Here is a 15,869-nt window from a genome sequence, read left to right on the forward strand (position 1 = left end):
GCCAGTGCCTGGAGATCTGATAAACATGGTTAGACCTTGCCATAAGAGTAGATTGAAATAATGCAGACAAAGGCCAGAGGGATACCACAGCGACTCCTAGGGAAGATTGCAACTGATGTTGACTGTTGTGAATTAAGTTTAGGCGACTTCCTTTAACTGAGTTCTTTTAACTGAGTAGTTTTGCTTAGCATGAGTAGTGCTTAGCACTGACAGCTGAAGTTGCTGGAGCCTTATGCTTTACTCCTGCCTGGAGACAGTGAAAAAACGAGATGGACAAGAAGACAAGAAGACTAAAATTTACCATTGACCCAAGAGGTGCATGCAAGGTACATGAACAGCAACAGCATGTGATGGTCAGGTGCACAGAATTTAAGGGTATAAAAATCCCAGGAATTTCATTGTTCTGGGTCCCTCCCTGAAGGCATCCGACTCCAGCTGTTTTTCTAAGAATCAGAGGGCTGAGACTCTGCTGTGGGAAACCTAGGGTGGAGAATTTTCTTTAACGTTAGACTTCAGTTCCAGGAGCAGTTAATGGGCCCTGCTGGTGTGGAAGGCAGTGCTACTCCATTCATCCCTGCCTGTTGAGTTTCCATTCCTTCCTTTGTGCTGGCCTTATGACTACATGGTAAAACAGATTAAAAAAATTATCCAACTATAGGTTTACCTGGGGAATGTGAGGAGGAATGAGGCTCATTTTGAGTTGGCAGGAATGGGTGGATAGAATTCGGGGCTGTGTCTTCACAGTTCAGCAGCTTCAATTTATGGTGTATTAGACTACTCATGAATTTTTTATTTAGAAGAGAAAGAAGTCAAAAAGCAGCACACAAAAAAAAAATCAAAGGGATTAACATGCAGTTCAGGATGACAAAACAGGACAACAAAGAACACACATGTGAAATAAGAAACTGTCAGCTCACTGCTCTCCCAAACAGTTATGTTGCATACTTACAATGTGCATGAAGCATTTATTTTTTTTTTATTTTATTTTGTATCTGGTTTTTAATTTTGAATTATTTCAGATGTTTGCTTTCATCCTTGATAACAGTCTGGACTTTGACTTAGCGTTGCAACAGAGGAATGCAGTTTATTTATCATATCTAAACCCAGGCGTAATTGTCTTAAAATAAGTGGATTTGTCAGTTAAATAAAAATGTGTCACTGAAAAACAGCCAAAAGTTTTCTAATCATAATATGTATAACGTTTTTTAGAACTATGTGAAAACAGAGAAGTGGAATACTTGGGTGCATTAACCCTTCTAGATTTGATTCTCGCACCATTCACTTTTAGCAGATGACTATAAAACTTTGCAAAATAGCCCACAAACAAGCAAACAAACCAACTATCATTAGAGCTGTTTCGTTTTAAAGTGATTTACTCAGTTTATGTTAAGGTCTGTCTTCATTTAATAAGCTGCCCACAGGTTATCTCTGCAAACATGGGAACATATCAACATATTCAGACATTCACTTATCTTAAGTATCTAATGAGTTCCTTACTGACATACATGAAATAAGAAGTACAGGCTAGAAAACCTATACTTTAAAAATGGAGGGAAAAATACAGGTATTTTTAAGAGATATTAATGAATACCTTCTTCTGGATCACGACTGCCTCTTTCTTTTATTTCTATAAAGTGTGCTGGAATACAGTTCAGTTTTTGACAGTTGTGATGCAAATTGCAGGGGAGAAATTGATCTGATGTAGTGCCCGAGGTACTACCACGTGCAGTGCTGAACACTGTGTGATCAAGTGCTCTTCACTACAAATGACAAGTCAAAGAGTGTAAAGGAAAAAGGAGTTCTGGCAAAGCAGTAACAATGATTTTCCAGCCTGGAAGTCAGTCCGTTAAGGAAAACAGCTTAAATCTGAGGGAATTGTGCTCTACATGTGTACATTAGAAGCATGAAATCTTCAAAATCAGTTTAAAATATAAAGGTAGCATCTGAAAGCAGCAGAAAGGACAGATGGCTATACTGACCAGGAAGCAAAGGGCACTGGGCAGTCCTAGGGTAGGATTAGTGCTGAGATGGTCACAAAGTGGCCTGAAATAAAAGAAACTGGAATGTGTTCATGTGTGATCTAGCAATAGCACCCAACTGTATCTTTAGTCACCTTTGAAATAAAAAGAAAGCAATAAATAAGTCACACTTAACTGAATCTATAGTAGAAAGATTTGAATTTGGAAAATATAAGTTAATTCTGCAGTTTTCAAATGAAAGAAACTAACTCTGAGTAAAACTAGATGATCTTAAGGTCCTTTCCAACCCTAACTATCTAGGATTCTGAAATAACAATGGATAATTACCGAGCCAAACTCCTGCTATGCAACATCTCAGCTTTGAATACTGAGGATCTATAAAGCAGGTGGCTGCGTACAGCTGCCAAACATCATCTTAACCTCATCAGTAGTCAGTAAAGCAACATCAGGAAAACAAGTTGCAGATGGCAGCAAAAGATAAAAGCACATAGGAACTAACAAAAACAGTCCTTTGGTATGTAACTTTACTTGCAAAATAAAGCAATGCAATGTAAATGTCTTAATATATGTAAGGGAAAGGATTCCATTTCATTTAAAGAGAGGATTGTTAGTGTCTCTCACACAGGACTCCTTTCTAGCTGGTCTCCAATCTATTGCAATTTTTAATCTTTTTTTGTTTCTTTTCTTAGAAACTTGTTCCCTGTTAAAACCAGTTAATCTACTGAACCTGTTCTTCTTTGGATATGTTTAATGACTCCCCAACCCTATCATAAATGCAGAAGGTGAACCTGATCCTCTCTGATGTCACTGGTTTAAACTTACATATGTGCTAAATACCAGGCTTATCATTTAGCTGCCTTCTGCCTGCCTCTCAGAATGAAGGAGCTGAATTGTAACTGCTTTTTTTCTGAATGAGCCAGAAATGTTGGTATGGCTTTTCTAGCCAAGCACCACTTTTAATCAACATGTAGGAATTGTATAGTTTTGACATCTGTACTTGTAAAATTTGGCTGAAATTGGCCATCAGGCAGTGGGGGAGCTCATGTGGTGGGGAGGGCAATGAGGCAGGTGTAAAGTGAGGACTACCAGTGCAATCATGTATGTTAATAAATTTAACAAACTGGGTGCAAGTCTGGATGTAAGTCTGCCCTAGTGGGCATCTGTTCTATGGAGCACTCTCTATATTGGGAAAAGAAATGACATGAAGACCTATTTACTGAACTTCACTGGAAAATGCTGGTAGAGGTTCCTCCAAGATACATATCTTCATAGTAGTAGAGTAGAAAAATCTGTGTGGTGACCTAATAGCAGCCTCCGAGAGGTCTGAAGAGGGTTGTCAGGGATGTGGGAGAGTAGTTTCTTGGTGGAAGGGCAGTGTAGCTGGGCAACAAAGACTGAGCTGCTACAAAATAACATGGTTGCTCTTTCAGAATTTTAAGTCCCTCAATGCCAACTCTGATAATGTGACCATTATAGCTTTCATGTCAGCAGCATTGATTGAGTAAAGTCCCTTTCTCCACCTTAAAGGTGGGTCAGATACTATTTTACAGAGTACACACAGGTGGGTCAGATACTTTTTAAGAAAGTACATACATGTAATGTTGTTAGTGTTTACTGAAAAATAAGGATAGCTCTTTTACATGCATAGATTTTATTGTAAGGAACAAGTAGGGAAGCACAAGGCAACGTAATTGAACTGTTTAGAATAGCTGAGTTTCTTCAGTCCTTACCTACTTAATGCGACGCTAATTTTTTCAGTCAATGTCAGGTGAGGAAGGAAGTAAAATAAAGAAAAAGTATGTACACAGAGATCTAGATTTCAGACTTCATTGCCTAGTTGGCCTTGGCCTTGTTCTTTTACAGAAGATTTAACAGGAGGTGGCAAGAGGGATAAAAGTGTAATCAGTTGGGCTATTACGGAGAAACAATGTGGCTAGATACTTTCTTGGCAGTAAGATGTTGTTTCATGCATTCAGCAAATGTAATTTATTTATACATCTGCCAATAAATACGAGGTGGCATCCAATAATGAGTACAGCAGGGATTTAAGCTGAAGTGTATTGCTGTGTTTGCCACAAAGGTCAACCTTGTGTGGGATAGGGGCTTGAAATTAACATTTCTTAAAAACTATTTTTCCTTCCACTGAGGCTCTCTTAATTCCAGCAATTTTCTCTGTTTGATAAGCAGAGAGAGCACACATTTTGATTATGTAAAGGAGGGAGAAGGTGATGAAACTTAAAAAAAATTTAACTGGCATTGCATTCTGTTGATAAGAATGGGACTATGCAGCACAGAGATTACCTGAAGTAGAATTGGGAAGCAAATTGTATTTACAAAAGATGGCATGATTTTCCTAATAGGTGTTCAAAACAGGCCATTTGCTTACATATTCTGCTGAGCTTGACTAGAAATAACTTCATTTCAAAAAGGACAAATCTGATTGAAAGTAAAAGCATTCCCCTCTCACAGATACTTGTCTAAAGGATTTGCATTAAATTGTCTTGATGAAAGCACTGTAGTATTTTATTCTGCATCTGCACGAACTGCTAATGTGGAAAATAAAAATACAAATCGTGTCTGTCATTGCTTCATGCTTCAACCACTTGAATTACTAGATTTATGTCTGCAATTATGGAAGAGATGCTGCAATATGATACTTTGACAATAACTGTCACAATTATATTACCAAAATATCGATTCAAGTTATTATTGAAGTTAAGAGTATTGAAATTGCTTTTTAAGGACTAGGCGTGTCTTCCTGCTGTTTTATCTTGTTTTCAATGCAGCTAGGGTATTTTTAAAGAACAACAGTATGTCGAAATGTTGTTAGGTTTTAGCAGGATACACAGATGTCAAAGATGCTATGTGCTGCAAATTTATGTGAGCTATTATACAAGGCTGGGGTGAAATATCTTGTCCTGGTAGGTATCAACAAGATCTATAATTTGACTCGGTTACCTTTTTCTCCCTCTGTATAGATCCTGGAATTGGTGAAGGGCATGCATTATCAGCTGGCCTGTCAGAAGTACTTTGAGTTGACACATTATGTAAGTACCTCTGAATTTTTGTTAAATTATAATCACTGCCTTTATCTTTAGGAAGGCCTTGGAAATCATGTGTGAAGCCAAGAGACTATTCACGGTTTTCACATCCATCATTAGCTGTCTTGCCTTGTTATTTTTTATTTCAATAACTTCAAATATTTTTTGTCATTTTCAGCATTTATATAGTGATATTATTAATACCCTCAACATTACAAGATGTAGTGAGCTATGCTTTCTTTCTGGAAATGTCAATATTGTTGAATTTTACCTATTTTAAGTCATTCTGTTTTTTCAATAATGCTGTTTTTAATCAAATCTGTGTTTTTTAACCTGTTATGCAAGTTTCATATTTTGAGATATAACTTGAAAATAAACAAAAAGGATCTAAAAAGTGTTATTAAAATTCTAATCTCCCAGCACATACATACCTAATGTTGTTAATTTTCACTTGGTATTTTTCCACATCCTTAGCCATGTGTGATTAGTTGTTAAATCAAGTTGAACATTCTCATATCTTTCCCATTTGCTTAATCACAGGCACAGTTAAAGTAAGATCCTCCACAAAACTGTAAGATAGTAAATGGCAACAGTCTGTCTGCTATGTGATTTCTTGATTCAAAGAACTAGCTTTTGCATTGGTTCAAGATTCCTTGTCATCAGGAAAGAACAATGAAGCAGAAGCAGTGAACCTTCTTAGATGTTTTTTCTACCAACAACTGAAAAAATGGAAACATCCCTTTCAAACAGCAGACTGTAGAACAGCCTTGCTAAAAATGTGGGTGGGGATTAAATGACATTTACCATTGACTTTTTTGTTCTTACTGGTTTTCACATTTGAGTTAAATGTTGTCCCCCCAAATTTCCAGCAGTCATATGTGTGAGTATATAGTAAAGGTAGACACTGAACCTATGTCCAGTGTAATGGTTACTTGGGAAGACAAATACCATCACTCCAAACATAACATCCTGAAAATGTAAGCAGTGTAACCATAACCCAAAATAAATAGTCACAGTAATCACAGAATTATAGAATCGTAAAATGGTTTGGGTTGGGAGGGACCTTAAAGATCATTTAGTTCCAATCACCTCTGCCACAGGCAGGGACACCTTCTACTAGACCAGGTTGCTCAAAGCCCCATCCAACATGGCATTGAACACTTCCAGGGATAGGATATGTTGTTCAGTCATAGTAGTCGTAATAGTGGCAAGATTTTATTTTACTTTAGTTGGTAGAATTGGATGGCATCTCAAACCAGAGAAAAATATTTCCACTCCAAACAGTCTGGAGATTTGGCTATGTATATGTAGACCAGAAAAACAGATTGATGCTAGCAGCCATGAGCTACTAGGAGGTTTAAGAAATGATTTTTGTGACAGTGTGCTGCCTGCAGAAATACTTAGTGCTTTAAAATCTGATTGTGTATAAATCTACTGTTTTACAAGCCTGAGCATTGTGAATAAGTAAGAATGTCTAAGTGGCTAATGCCTGTGTCACTGAGTTATATTCCAAAGGAGCCAATGGTGTTAATGTTGGTTACATGAGTATTGCTGTATATTAGTTACTTGTTACAGTTACAGCTGTAATGGCTGACTGTCTGTATGAAATATTTATCTCTAAATATTTTATTCTTGAATACTGATATCTTATAATCCTTGTGGTTTTTTTTAAGAAGTAAATGACATCTAACGCATAGGAAACTTCCTGGTACAGAAGAAACACTTTGTTTATTTAAAACCATATGCGAAAACTGTTTTCATTAGTTCTTTGTGATTAAATTGCAAGAACACCTTTTTAGGGATGTGGTTAATTGATATAACTTATTGTAGCACCATGATTCCTTTGCATGTTTTTTCTGTAGTATTAGCTGTAGTATTATCAACTGTCATTTTGAAAGTTCTTGGTTAAAACTCAAAGATACTGTAGCTTCAAAATGATCATTTCAGGTTTTTCAAAACAAGATTTGCTATAGTGGAAAAACAAAATTAATGTTTGTGTGAAAGCCAGTACGTGCAAAATCTGTTGAATCTAAAAACAGTCTTATGCTAGTATCACTGCTGAGATGGAATGAACTATTCTGACCAAAGTGACAGGCCTTTTTACTTGAGTCAATACATGTTATAAGCTTAAATTTTTGATTGCACAGAAAATGCGTTTTTCTTTGGGCACGGTGGACTCCAGGTAGATTTAAGGTGTGAATGGATAAAGCTGTTGGAGAAATCTATTTCTAAGTTAGTGGTGAAGCTTTTAAAATTTATGTTCTTTGATCTGTCATACCTAAAAATATTGTAAATTTACATAAAGTAACATAAGCAGCCTAGCATGAAGAGCCAGGAAATTTTTGTATGCTTCACCTCTGTTTCTGTGGTCATATTTGTTGTGTATTTCTAGCCAGAGCAGAATATTTTTATGCAGAGAAATACTCACTAAACCTTGTTGAAAATTACACAGGATGGAATTGCTTATATATGACTAGATAACAAGATGATGGTTATGAGAAAAGTTTTCCCTTTCCCTCCTTAGGCTTTCAGAAAAAGGGGATAGTTTGAATGGGCAGAAATCTTTTAATTAAAATAGAATCATCTAAGCTTCATCCAGTAGAGCTTTATTTTAGTAGTACTCAGGTTTGCAAAGGGGAAATTGTACGTGGAGTCATACTACAATTTTAACTAACAACTTGTAAATGGATTTTAGCCAAATACCTTCTATCACCTCTAAAAACTTGTTTGTAGATTTCATTTATACAATGAGCTGCTTCTACAGCTTATTCCAATTTGCTAGGGAGAGATAAGTTCAGGACAAAATTAAGAGTTACAAAGTGACTCTTGAATTGGTCTGAGGAAAACTGAGCTTTTAAGGTTAAAAAAATCCAGAGCTAATTAAGAGCTGCTTCTAGGAAAGCCAAGTTTTCACTATATCATTTCTTTTTAAGACTTTTTAGTGTAAAGAATAAAGTAATTTAGTTCCAACATAATGGAAATTGGAGCATGGATGAAAGCTGGCTGGCAGAAACTCATCCAGATAAGGCTAAAATGAAATTCAGTGGTGGATTTGGGTTTCTTTTATTTTTTTGCTTTTGTGCCTTTGAGTACCAAATTAGTGTGCTGGTCCTGTCACTTATTTGTAAGATTTTTCAAGCAAGGTCACTTACTGCAGTTGCTAATGTCTTTTTCATGTCTGAATTAGATTTTGTTACACCTGTCACCATTTTCTGATGGAGCTAAGCTAGGCAGTGGTAATGCATTTAATCAGGGTGCCATTTAGACCACACATTGATCCTCTGCTTTATGATTTTTCACAAGTGGCTGAAATTTAAACTGATGGATTTTGGCATATTAAATCAGCCACAGTATGTGTCCTCATGAGATGCTCTGTGTGTGCAAAGTTGCTTGTTATGCTTGAATTAGCTCCACCCTTCTGGGAAAAAGGGAAAATAGCGGGAGCAGAAAATGAACAGTATATATTTCTTAGTCTTCCTTGGTTTCTTGTATCCCAGGTTTGGAAGGTTTGCCAAAGTTTTTCCAGAGTAGTGTTTCTCTTAAAATGTTCTTAGTATTCACATGAACCGACAGGAAAAAAAAGATGCAGATTGCCTGAGTACTAGGTGGAAGCATCTTTTAGAGCAAGCATTTCCAACTTCTGAGCCCCTCAAAAAGAAATACAAAGGTTATAGCTGAGATTTGTGGTGAATATTATCAGCATAACTTACTTTGAAAACTGAAAGCTTTGTTGAATTGAAATATTTGATAAGCGTTAATTGAATGTTCATTTGTCAAATAATAACGGACCTGAAAGAATGTGCTTATTAGTGGAGAGGAGCAATAAAAATATTCTTCCTTTATGCTGGTTTTCTTTGTTCCTTTCCACTGAAGACTACTGTTCTTTGGCAGTGGTTGTTCATCTAGTTTCAGGATGCTGATGGAGAAGAGATAAGATAGATCTGTTGGGCTTCTGTCTTAGCCTTCTGGCTTGCAAATATTGCATTTTTGGTTACCCCTTTCCATTCACAGTTTCGCACTGATACCCAGGACCTGTATTTATATTGTGCAGTTGTTACAACTTATGGTGGTATTCCCTACTGTCATTTGCACTCTGGACTTGTCTGAGTCCCTCTTTTAGGTAGGGAAATGCTATTTTAAGGTGTAGGTTTGATTGTCCTACATGTGTAAATATATGCCATTTACTTGTTTTATATGTTTTGGGGTGTTGTTTTTCTGTACTGTAGCAAGGACATTGTGAAATATTGTTTGAATATGCCAAGCAGTGGTTTTCCTTCTAATATGAAGACATTTTGCTATGAAAGTAAATCCGTGTCATGCTAATATTTACTGGGGTAGTATTTACAAAGAGATGCCACCTTCTTCAACAAAATCAGAACTTACAAAATTGCTAATTCACTTGTCCTTGAATGTGAAAAGGATGACTTTTTGAAATAAATATAATAACTCAGTGTTTCTTTTCTTTTTATGTGCAGGTTGATGATACTGGGTTTTCTTTGAATCACCCTAATCAATATTTTACAGAGAGTCAAAGGCTGTTAAATGGTGGTAGAGAACTAAAGAAGGAAATAAGTAATTCAGGAAACTCTCAACAAAAAAATAATAGTCAGGAAGGCATGAATTCAAATTCTACTCTCCCCTCTTCGAAAGCAACATCTGATGCAGAACTGGAGGGCCTGGACGAATACTTCACTGAAGACTAAGCAGCTGTGTTACTTGTTCTTTTTGGTTTGTCTTGGTTTGTTTTCTTTCTTTCCCGTCTATAGCTGGATTTTTCGCTATGCTAAAGAGTATGCATTCCACTTCCTGGAAGAAACAGGTGTTTTGTGCTTTAAATAGACCGAAGAAAAGAAAGATAGGTACTGAAGCTGCAATTTAATCCAGTACTTACTCTTGCTGCTTTAGGATACTGTTTTATGTGGCATGTAGAAGGATAGGAAATGAGAGTTCCTTCACAATTAGGTGATTTTTGTTTGATTTACCTTTTTTGTATTTCCTCAAAATGTTTAAATATTTTTATCCCATTTTGTGGTCACTTTTATATATTTCTTCTTAATAAATTAATTGTTTGTGGGGTTTCTTTTGGTTTGTTTTGGGTTTTTTTAGCCATATTTGGGTGGTAATTAAGTAGGAGTTCTTATGATCAAAATTACCCTCTGGAGGATTCTGTCTTTTTTCTGCATGAGGACCTGAGGGAAATCAGCTTCTTAATTTGAAACTAAATTTAGAGAGCTTGTTTTGGTGGTCGAACATAAGCAGTTATTTTAGATGCCTAAGAAAGTAATCCAAAAAGCTGATACTCTACCATCTGACTTATTTGAAGAAGTTAAAAACTTACTAGCATATGTTCCGTTTCCAGTTTCCTGAGTGTGGCTGCAGCCTCCAGTATCCTGCTAAGCTAAACAGCTGTGTTTACCTTAGCAGCTTTAAGTCACCTAAATTCCACCCATTCCTCAAATCCTAAATTGCCTAACACATAGACAGCATTCAGTCGAGCAGCGGTCACCATGCAGTAGGTGGAAGCTCTAAGTATAGCTGGTACATGAGTAAACCACACTATTTGGCTGTAATGTGGAACTGCCAGACCAGTGAAGAAAGAACAAGGAGCAGAATGGTTTTGGAAATGTATAGTTCTCCAGGTGGACTATGGAGAGAAGAAAGAACAGTCCCCACCACTGGCATCCTATTACTTGTGATGAACAATGTGGGACCCTTACTGCTGTTGATCCCAGGACCCCATTGGGCAGTGAAAAGTGTGTGCATGCTACAGAAAAGGATAGATTCAAGAGAGTGTATGAATAGGTAGCATTTGGCAGTTGTATTATGTCAGACATTTTCTCTGCAATCATTGACTATTAATATTGTGGCTGGGCTGAAGACTGTTTGATTATGCATAAGAATTTGGGCTATCTGTAGATCTTTAACTCATATGAAGAGTGTTCCCCTATAGGCACATAACTCACACAGGACCAGTGCAAAATCAGGCTTAAAAATTAAAACAAGTCTTTTGTTGTTAGAAGAGGATCTGCCAGGATGCATTGCTCTTTTTCTCTTCCTTGAATTATTCCTCAATTTATTTAGGGGCTGCTTTGTGTAAAGTACCAAGCCTCTCACTCCTTTGGATATTGCATATTCAAAGGAGTTGTAAAAGTCCACCCTGAGCAAAGGCTCAGCACCTGGATCCTGCAGGGTGCTGTTGGTTCTGGGCCCAAGAAACAAGCACTTACAAACAGCCGTGGGCTTGGTTTCTCTTGCTGGTTAAGCTCCTGGCAGCACCCTACCTGATGTGTGGAAGTCCACTGGTTGTAGTAGATGGTTAAGAAACTTGACCTTAGGGTTTTCAAGTGTCCTTGCAAGCAGTAACTGTCATCTAATTTTGTGTTACTGAATGCCTGAGTTGGAAGTGCCTTAGTAGACATCATGGATCCTTTTACTAGACGGGAAATGGTTTCAGTTCTACAATGAGATTTATGTTCCTAAGTGAAACAGCTGGGAGGTGGTGGAGGAACTGAATGTAAGTGGTGTTTCTCAGCCAAGGGAAATTGTAATTTCTGATTCAGTAGAAACATTCTGTTGTACCCTAACCCTGCTCATGTAGACATTATCACTGGCTGTGTGAATAAAACTATTTCTGAGTTTTATGTGTACTTCGAGATCCGTTATGTTGGGAATGGGCTGCTTCATGTGTTCTGCAATCATAGAATGGTTTGGGTTGGAAGGGACCTTAAAGATCCTCTAGTTCTAGCCCCCCTGCCATAGGCAGGGACACCTTCCGCTAGACCAGATTGCTCAAGTGCCCATCCAACCTGGCCTTGAACACTTCCAAGGAGGGGCATCCACAACTTCTCTGGGCAACCTGTTCCAGTAACTCACAACAGATTGCTACACTGGCAGCATAAAGTTATTTTTAGGAATTCAAATATAAAATTAAATAAGTCTCTATTGCAAGGGAGAGAATATAACAGCACAAATCCTCTGAATGAAAATTCTTAATGTGAAATGCAACAAACTTAACAGTTTGTGACAAAGCCTTTGTCCTTCATTGGTTTGCTTCATTACTGTGAGTTTACCTCTTAAGTAATAGTACTACAAATTGCTTTACACTGTATTTTGTTCCCTTTTATTACCTGTCAGGATGACTATAAAAAAGTATATAACAGAAAAGTATACAAATTATAATATACAGTTACAAGTAAGTAGCGAAAGATTTAAATTAATGCTTTTGTTGCTATTTGAAGAAAATGGTAATTTTCATATTTTGCATATTTTTTGATAATTTGATTTTTCTTTGAAAGCAGAATATTTTGGAATTGATAATGTCAAAAAACTCAAAATGAGAATCCTGCTTTTGAGCAGCTGGACACAAAGGAGCTTTAAACTCTTAATGTGTTGTAAATTCGCTAAGAATTGCTTCTTCCTTGATTATAGAGCTGTTTGAAATTAGAAAGGCAAAGTCATTAAGAATATGTAAATCAGTCATTTGAAACACTTCCTGCATTGTGGTAGTGCTATTAAAACTTACATTTAGTCACAAGATAAGGATTCTGAAAACCAAATGACCCTGATATGATTAGAATTAAACTTGGCTAGGGATATTAAGGATAACAGGAAGGGATTCTACAGGTACATAGCAAATAAAAAGCAGACTAGGAAGAACGTAAGACCCCTCAGGAAGCTCTCAGGAGAACTGGCTACCCTGGCTTTGGAGAAGGCTGAGGTTCTGAATGACTTTTTTGCCTCAGTCTTCACTGGCAAAGGCTCTGATGGCACCACCCAAGTCTTGGAAGGCAGATGCAGGGGCTGTGAGAATGAAGACCTTGGGCCCACTGTAGGAGAGGATCTGGTTTGAGACCGTCTTAAAAATCTGAACGTGCACAAGTCCATGGGTCCTGATGAGATCCATCCATGGGTCCTGAAGGAGCTGGCAAATGAAGTTGCTAAGCCACTGGCCATCATATTTGAAAAATCATGGCAGTCAGGTGAAGTTCCCGACAACTGGAAAAAGGGAAATATAACCCCCATTTTCAAGAAGGGGAAAATGGATGACCCAGGGAATTACAGCCCAGTCAGTCTCACCTCTGTGCCTGGCAAAATCTTGGAGCAGATTCTCCTGGAAGGCATGCTAAGGCACATGAAAAACAACAAGGTGCTTGGTCACAGCCAGCGTGGCTTCACTAAGGGGAAATCCTGCCTGACCAATTTGGTGGCCTTCTCTGATGGGGCTACAGAACTGATGGACAGGGGTAGAGCAGTTGACATGATCTACCTGGACTTGTGCAAAGCATTTGACACTGTCCCACACGACATCCTTGTCTCTAAATTGGAGAGACATCAATCTGATGGATGGACCATTCAGTGGATAAAGAACTGTCTGGATGGCCGCACACAAAGAGTTGTGGTCAATGGCTCAATGTCCAGCTGGAGACCAGTAACGAGTGGTGTCCCTCAGGGATCGGTGTTGGGACTGGTCTTGTTTAACGTCTTTGTTGCTGACATGGACAGTGGGATTGAGTGCACCCTCAGCAAGTTTGCCGATGACACCAAGCTGTGTGGTTCAGTTGATACGCTGGAGGGAAGGAATGCCATCCAGAGGGACCTTGACACGCTTGTGAGGTGGGCTGATGCCAACCTTATGAAGTTTAACCATGCCAAGTGCAAGGTCCTACACCTGGGTCGGAGCAATCCCAGGCACAGCTACAGGTTGGGCAAAGAAGAGATTCTGAGCAGCCCTGCGGAGGAGGACTTGGGGGTGTTGGTTGATGAGAAAATGAACATGGGCCGGCAGTGTGCACTTGCAGCCCCGAAAGCAACCGTATCCTGGGCTGCATCAAAAGGAGCATGACCAGCAGGTCGAAGAAGGTGATCCTGCCCCTCTACTCTCCTCTCGTGAGACCTCACCTGGGCTATTGTGTGCAGTTCTGGTGTCCTCAACATAAAAAGGACATGGAACTGTTGGAACAAGTCCAGAAGAGGGCCATGAGGATGATCAGGGGACTGGAGCACCTCCCGTATGAAGACAGGCTGAGGAAGTTGGGGCTGTTCAGCCTGGAGAAGAGAAGGCTGCGTGGAGACCTCATAGCAGCCTTCCAGTATCTGAAGGGGGCCTATAGGGATGCTGGGGAGAGACTCTTCCTTAGGGACTGTAGTGACAGGACAAGGGGTAATGGGTTAAAACTTAAATAGGGGAAGTTTAGGTTGGATAAAAGGACAGGCACTGGAATGGGTTGCCCAATGCTCCATCCCTGGCAGTGTTCAAGACCAGGTACCTTGGGTGGTATGGTTTAGTGTGAGGTGTCCCTGCCCATGGCAGGGGGGTTGGAACTTGATGATCTTAAGGTCCTTTCCAACCCTAACTATTCTATAATTCTATGATTCTATGATTCTATGATTATACAGTAGTCAAAAATAATAACAAACTGTATAACCAAATAAACTAATAATCAAATCAATAACCAAACAAACCCCCAGAAAATCCCAAACTCTGGTCTTTTACAAGTTGAAAAGAAAATATTTTTCAGGAGTAGAGCATTGCAGATGAATCTCCTTGCAAGCATCAACTCTCCTAAGTGGATCTTTAAAGTAAGTTTTGTTATGTTTTGTTACTTGGGAAAACAACAAGAGATGCACAAACATCTGAAGTTTGAAATTGTTCTGGACAAAACACCTATAGGTCAAAACACCCAGGTCAGTAAAGGAGATGCTGAGATAACATTTGGTTGCATTTCTGAGGGGAAGCACTGTGACAAAGATAGCTTTGTGCAGCCATGGTGCTCATGTGGGAAGTGCTCTTCTTCACAACATCTGATCTTAAATGTACTACAGTTCAGTTTAGAGGTGGATGTTTGAAAAGGAATGATGGTCCATAGCCTGTGATCTTTTTGAATTGCTAGCATCAAAACCCACAAAACAGTCTTTGACTTCAAAGCCTTTCAAGACCTAATGAAAAAACCTAATGAAAAAGTGAACTTTACTAATGGGCATTCAGCAGAAGGATGTGAGGAGCTTTCAAGCTGGGTGTTGCTTATGAACTGCTCTGCTGAGGTGTGGAGGTCTGCCCCAGCAAGGGGAACAGTGAGAGCAACCAGTACCATTGTGGCATGATAAAAGTGGACCCATGCAGTAAAACAGCTGATGCTGAGTACATGGTGTTGAAGGCATGCATGTTTTGGGAGTTTTGCTTTGGACTAGTGTCGGTCTCACAGTATGGCTGTAGTGATCATTAGCAGATAGAGGAGCATTGCAGAGTGAGCCTTTTGGATGACTCTTCCAGAAGGAATCCAGTTTGCAGACACTCATAGTGATAAGCAGTGTGAGCCAAAGCATAATAGATGGAGATGACTGAGAGATTCCCTGGAAGGTGATGAACATTTCAGTCTCAAGCCTTTGTAATTTGTTCTGGTTTAGGCAGGGATAAAGTTAATTTTCTTCCTAGAAGCTGGTACAGCGCTGTGTTTTGTATTAAGGATGAGAATAATGTTGATAACACACTAATGTTTTAGTTGTTGCTGAGCAGGACTTAACTAAGTCAAGGACTTTTCAGCTTCTTTTTACTGCACTGTAGGTTTACTAAATAAGTCTTTTAACTAATCTCTGCTGTTCAGTCTCCTTACATCACCATCCTTTGTATTCTTCCTTATCTGCTATCTGGTAGATGTTACTGATGGTGGTTTTTAGAACTTATATGAACTCCACTTCTTGGTTCACATTAGCAGAGTGCCCTGTCCTTGCTACCATGCTCTCCAGTCACTGCTTTTCATGTTTTATTATCCCTTCTACTGTACAAATGTTGCTGTGCTATCTGAATCAGAAGCCTAGTTTACAACAGTGCTTCACTGATTCTAACAGACCA

General features: G+C 38.6%; 1 protein-coding gene across 2 annotated transcripts in view; it reads left to right on the forward strand.

Annotated features, from left to right (window-relative positions):
* PRIM2 (DNA primase subunit 2) overlaps nucleotides 1-10,099 on the forward strand; it is a 109,965-nt gene extending 99,866 nt beyond the window's left edge. For both annotated transcript variants that reach the window (XM_057414057.1, XM_057414058.1), the window contains 2 exons: nucleotides 4,958-5,026; nucleotides 9,496-10,099. In XM_057414057.1, coding sequence (XP_057270040.1) covers nucleotides 4,958-5,026; nucleotides 9,496-9,723 — 297 coding nt within the window. In that variant the 3' untranslated portion in view covers nucleotides 9,724-10,099. The remainder of the gene's footprint in view (nucleotides 1-4,957; nucleotides 5,027-9,495) is intronic.
* The last annotated feature ends 5,770 nt before the right edge of the window (nucleotides 10,100-15,869 follow it).

Source organism: Pezoporus wallicus, unplaced genomic scaffold, assembly GCF_028554395.1.
Source record: "Pezoporus wallicus isolate ANWC-B61680 ecotype Strahan unplaced genomic scaffold, APGP_CSIRO_Pwel_v1 contig_6428, whole genome shotgun sequence".
Lineage (NCBI taxonomy): Eukaryota > Metazoa > Chordata > Aves > Psittaciformes > Psittacidae > Pezoporus > Pezoporus wallicus.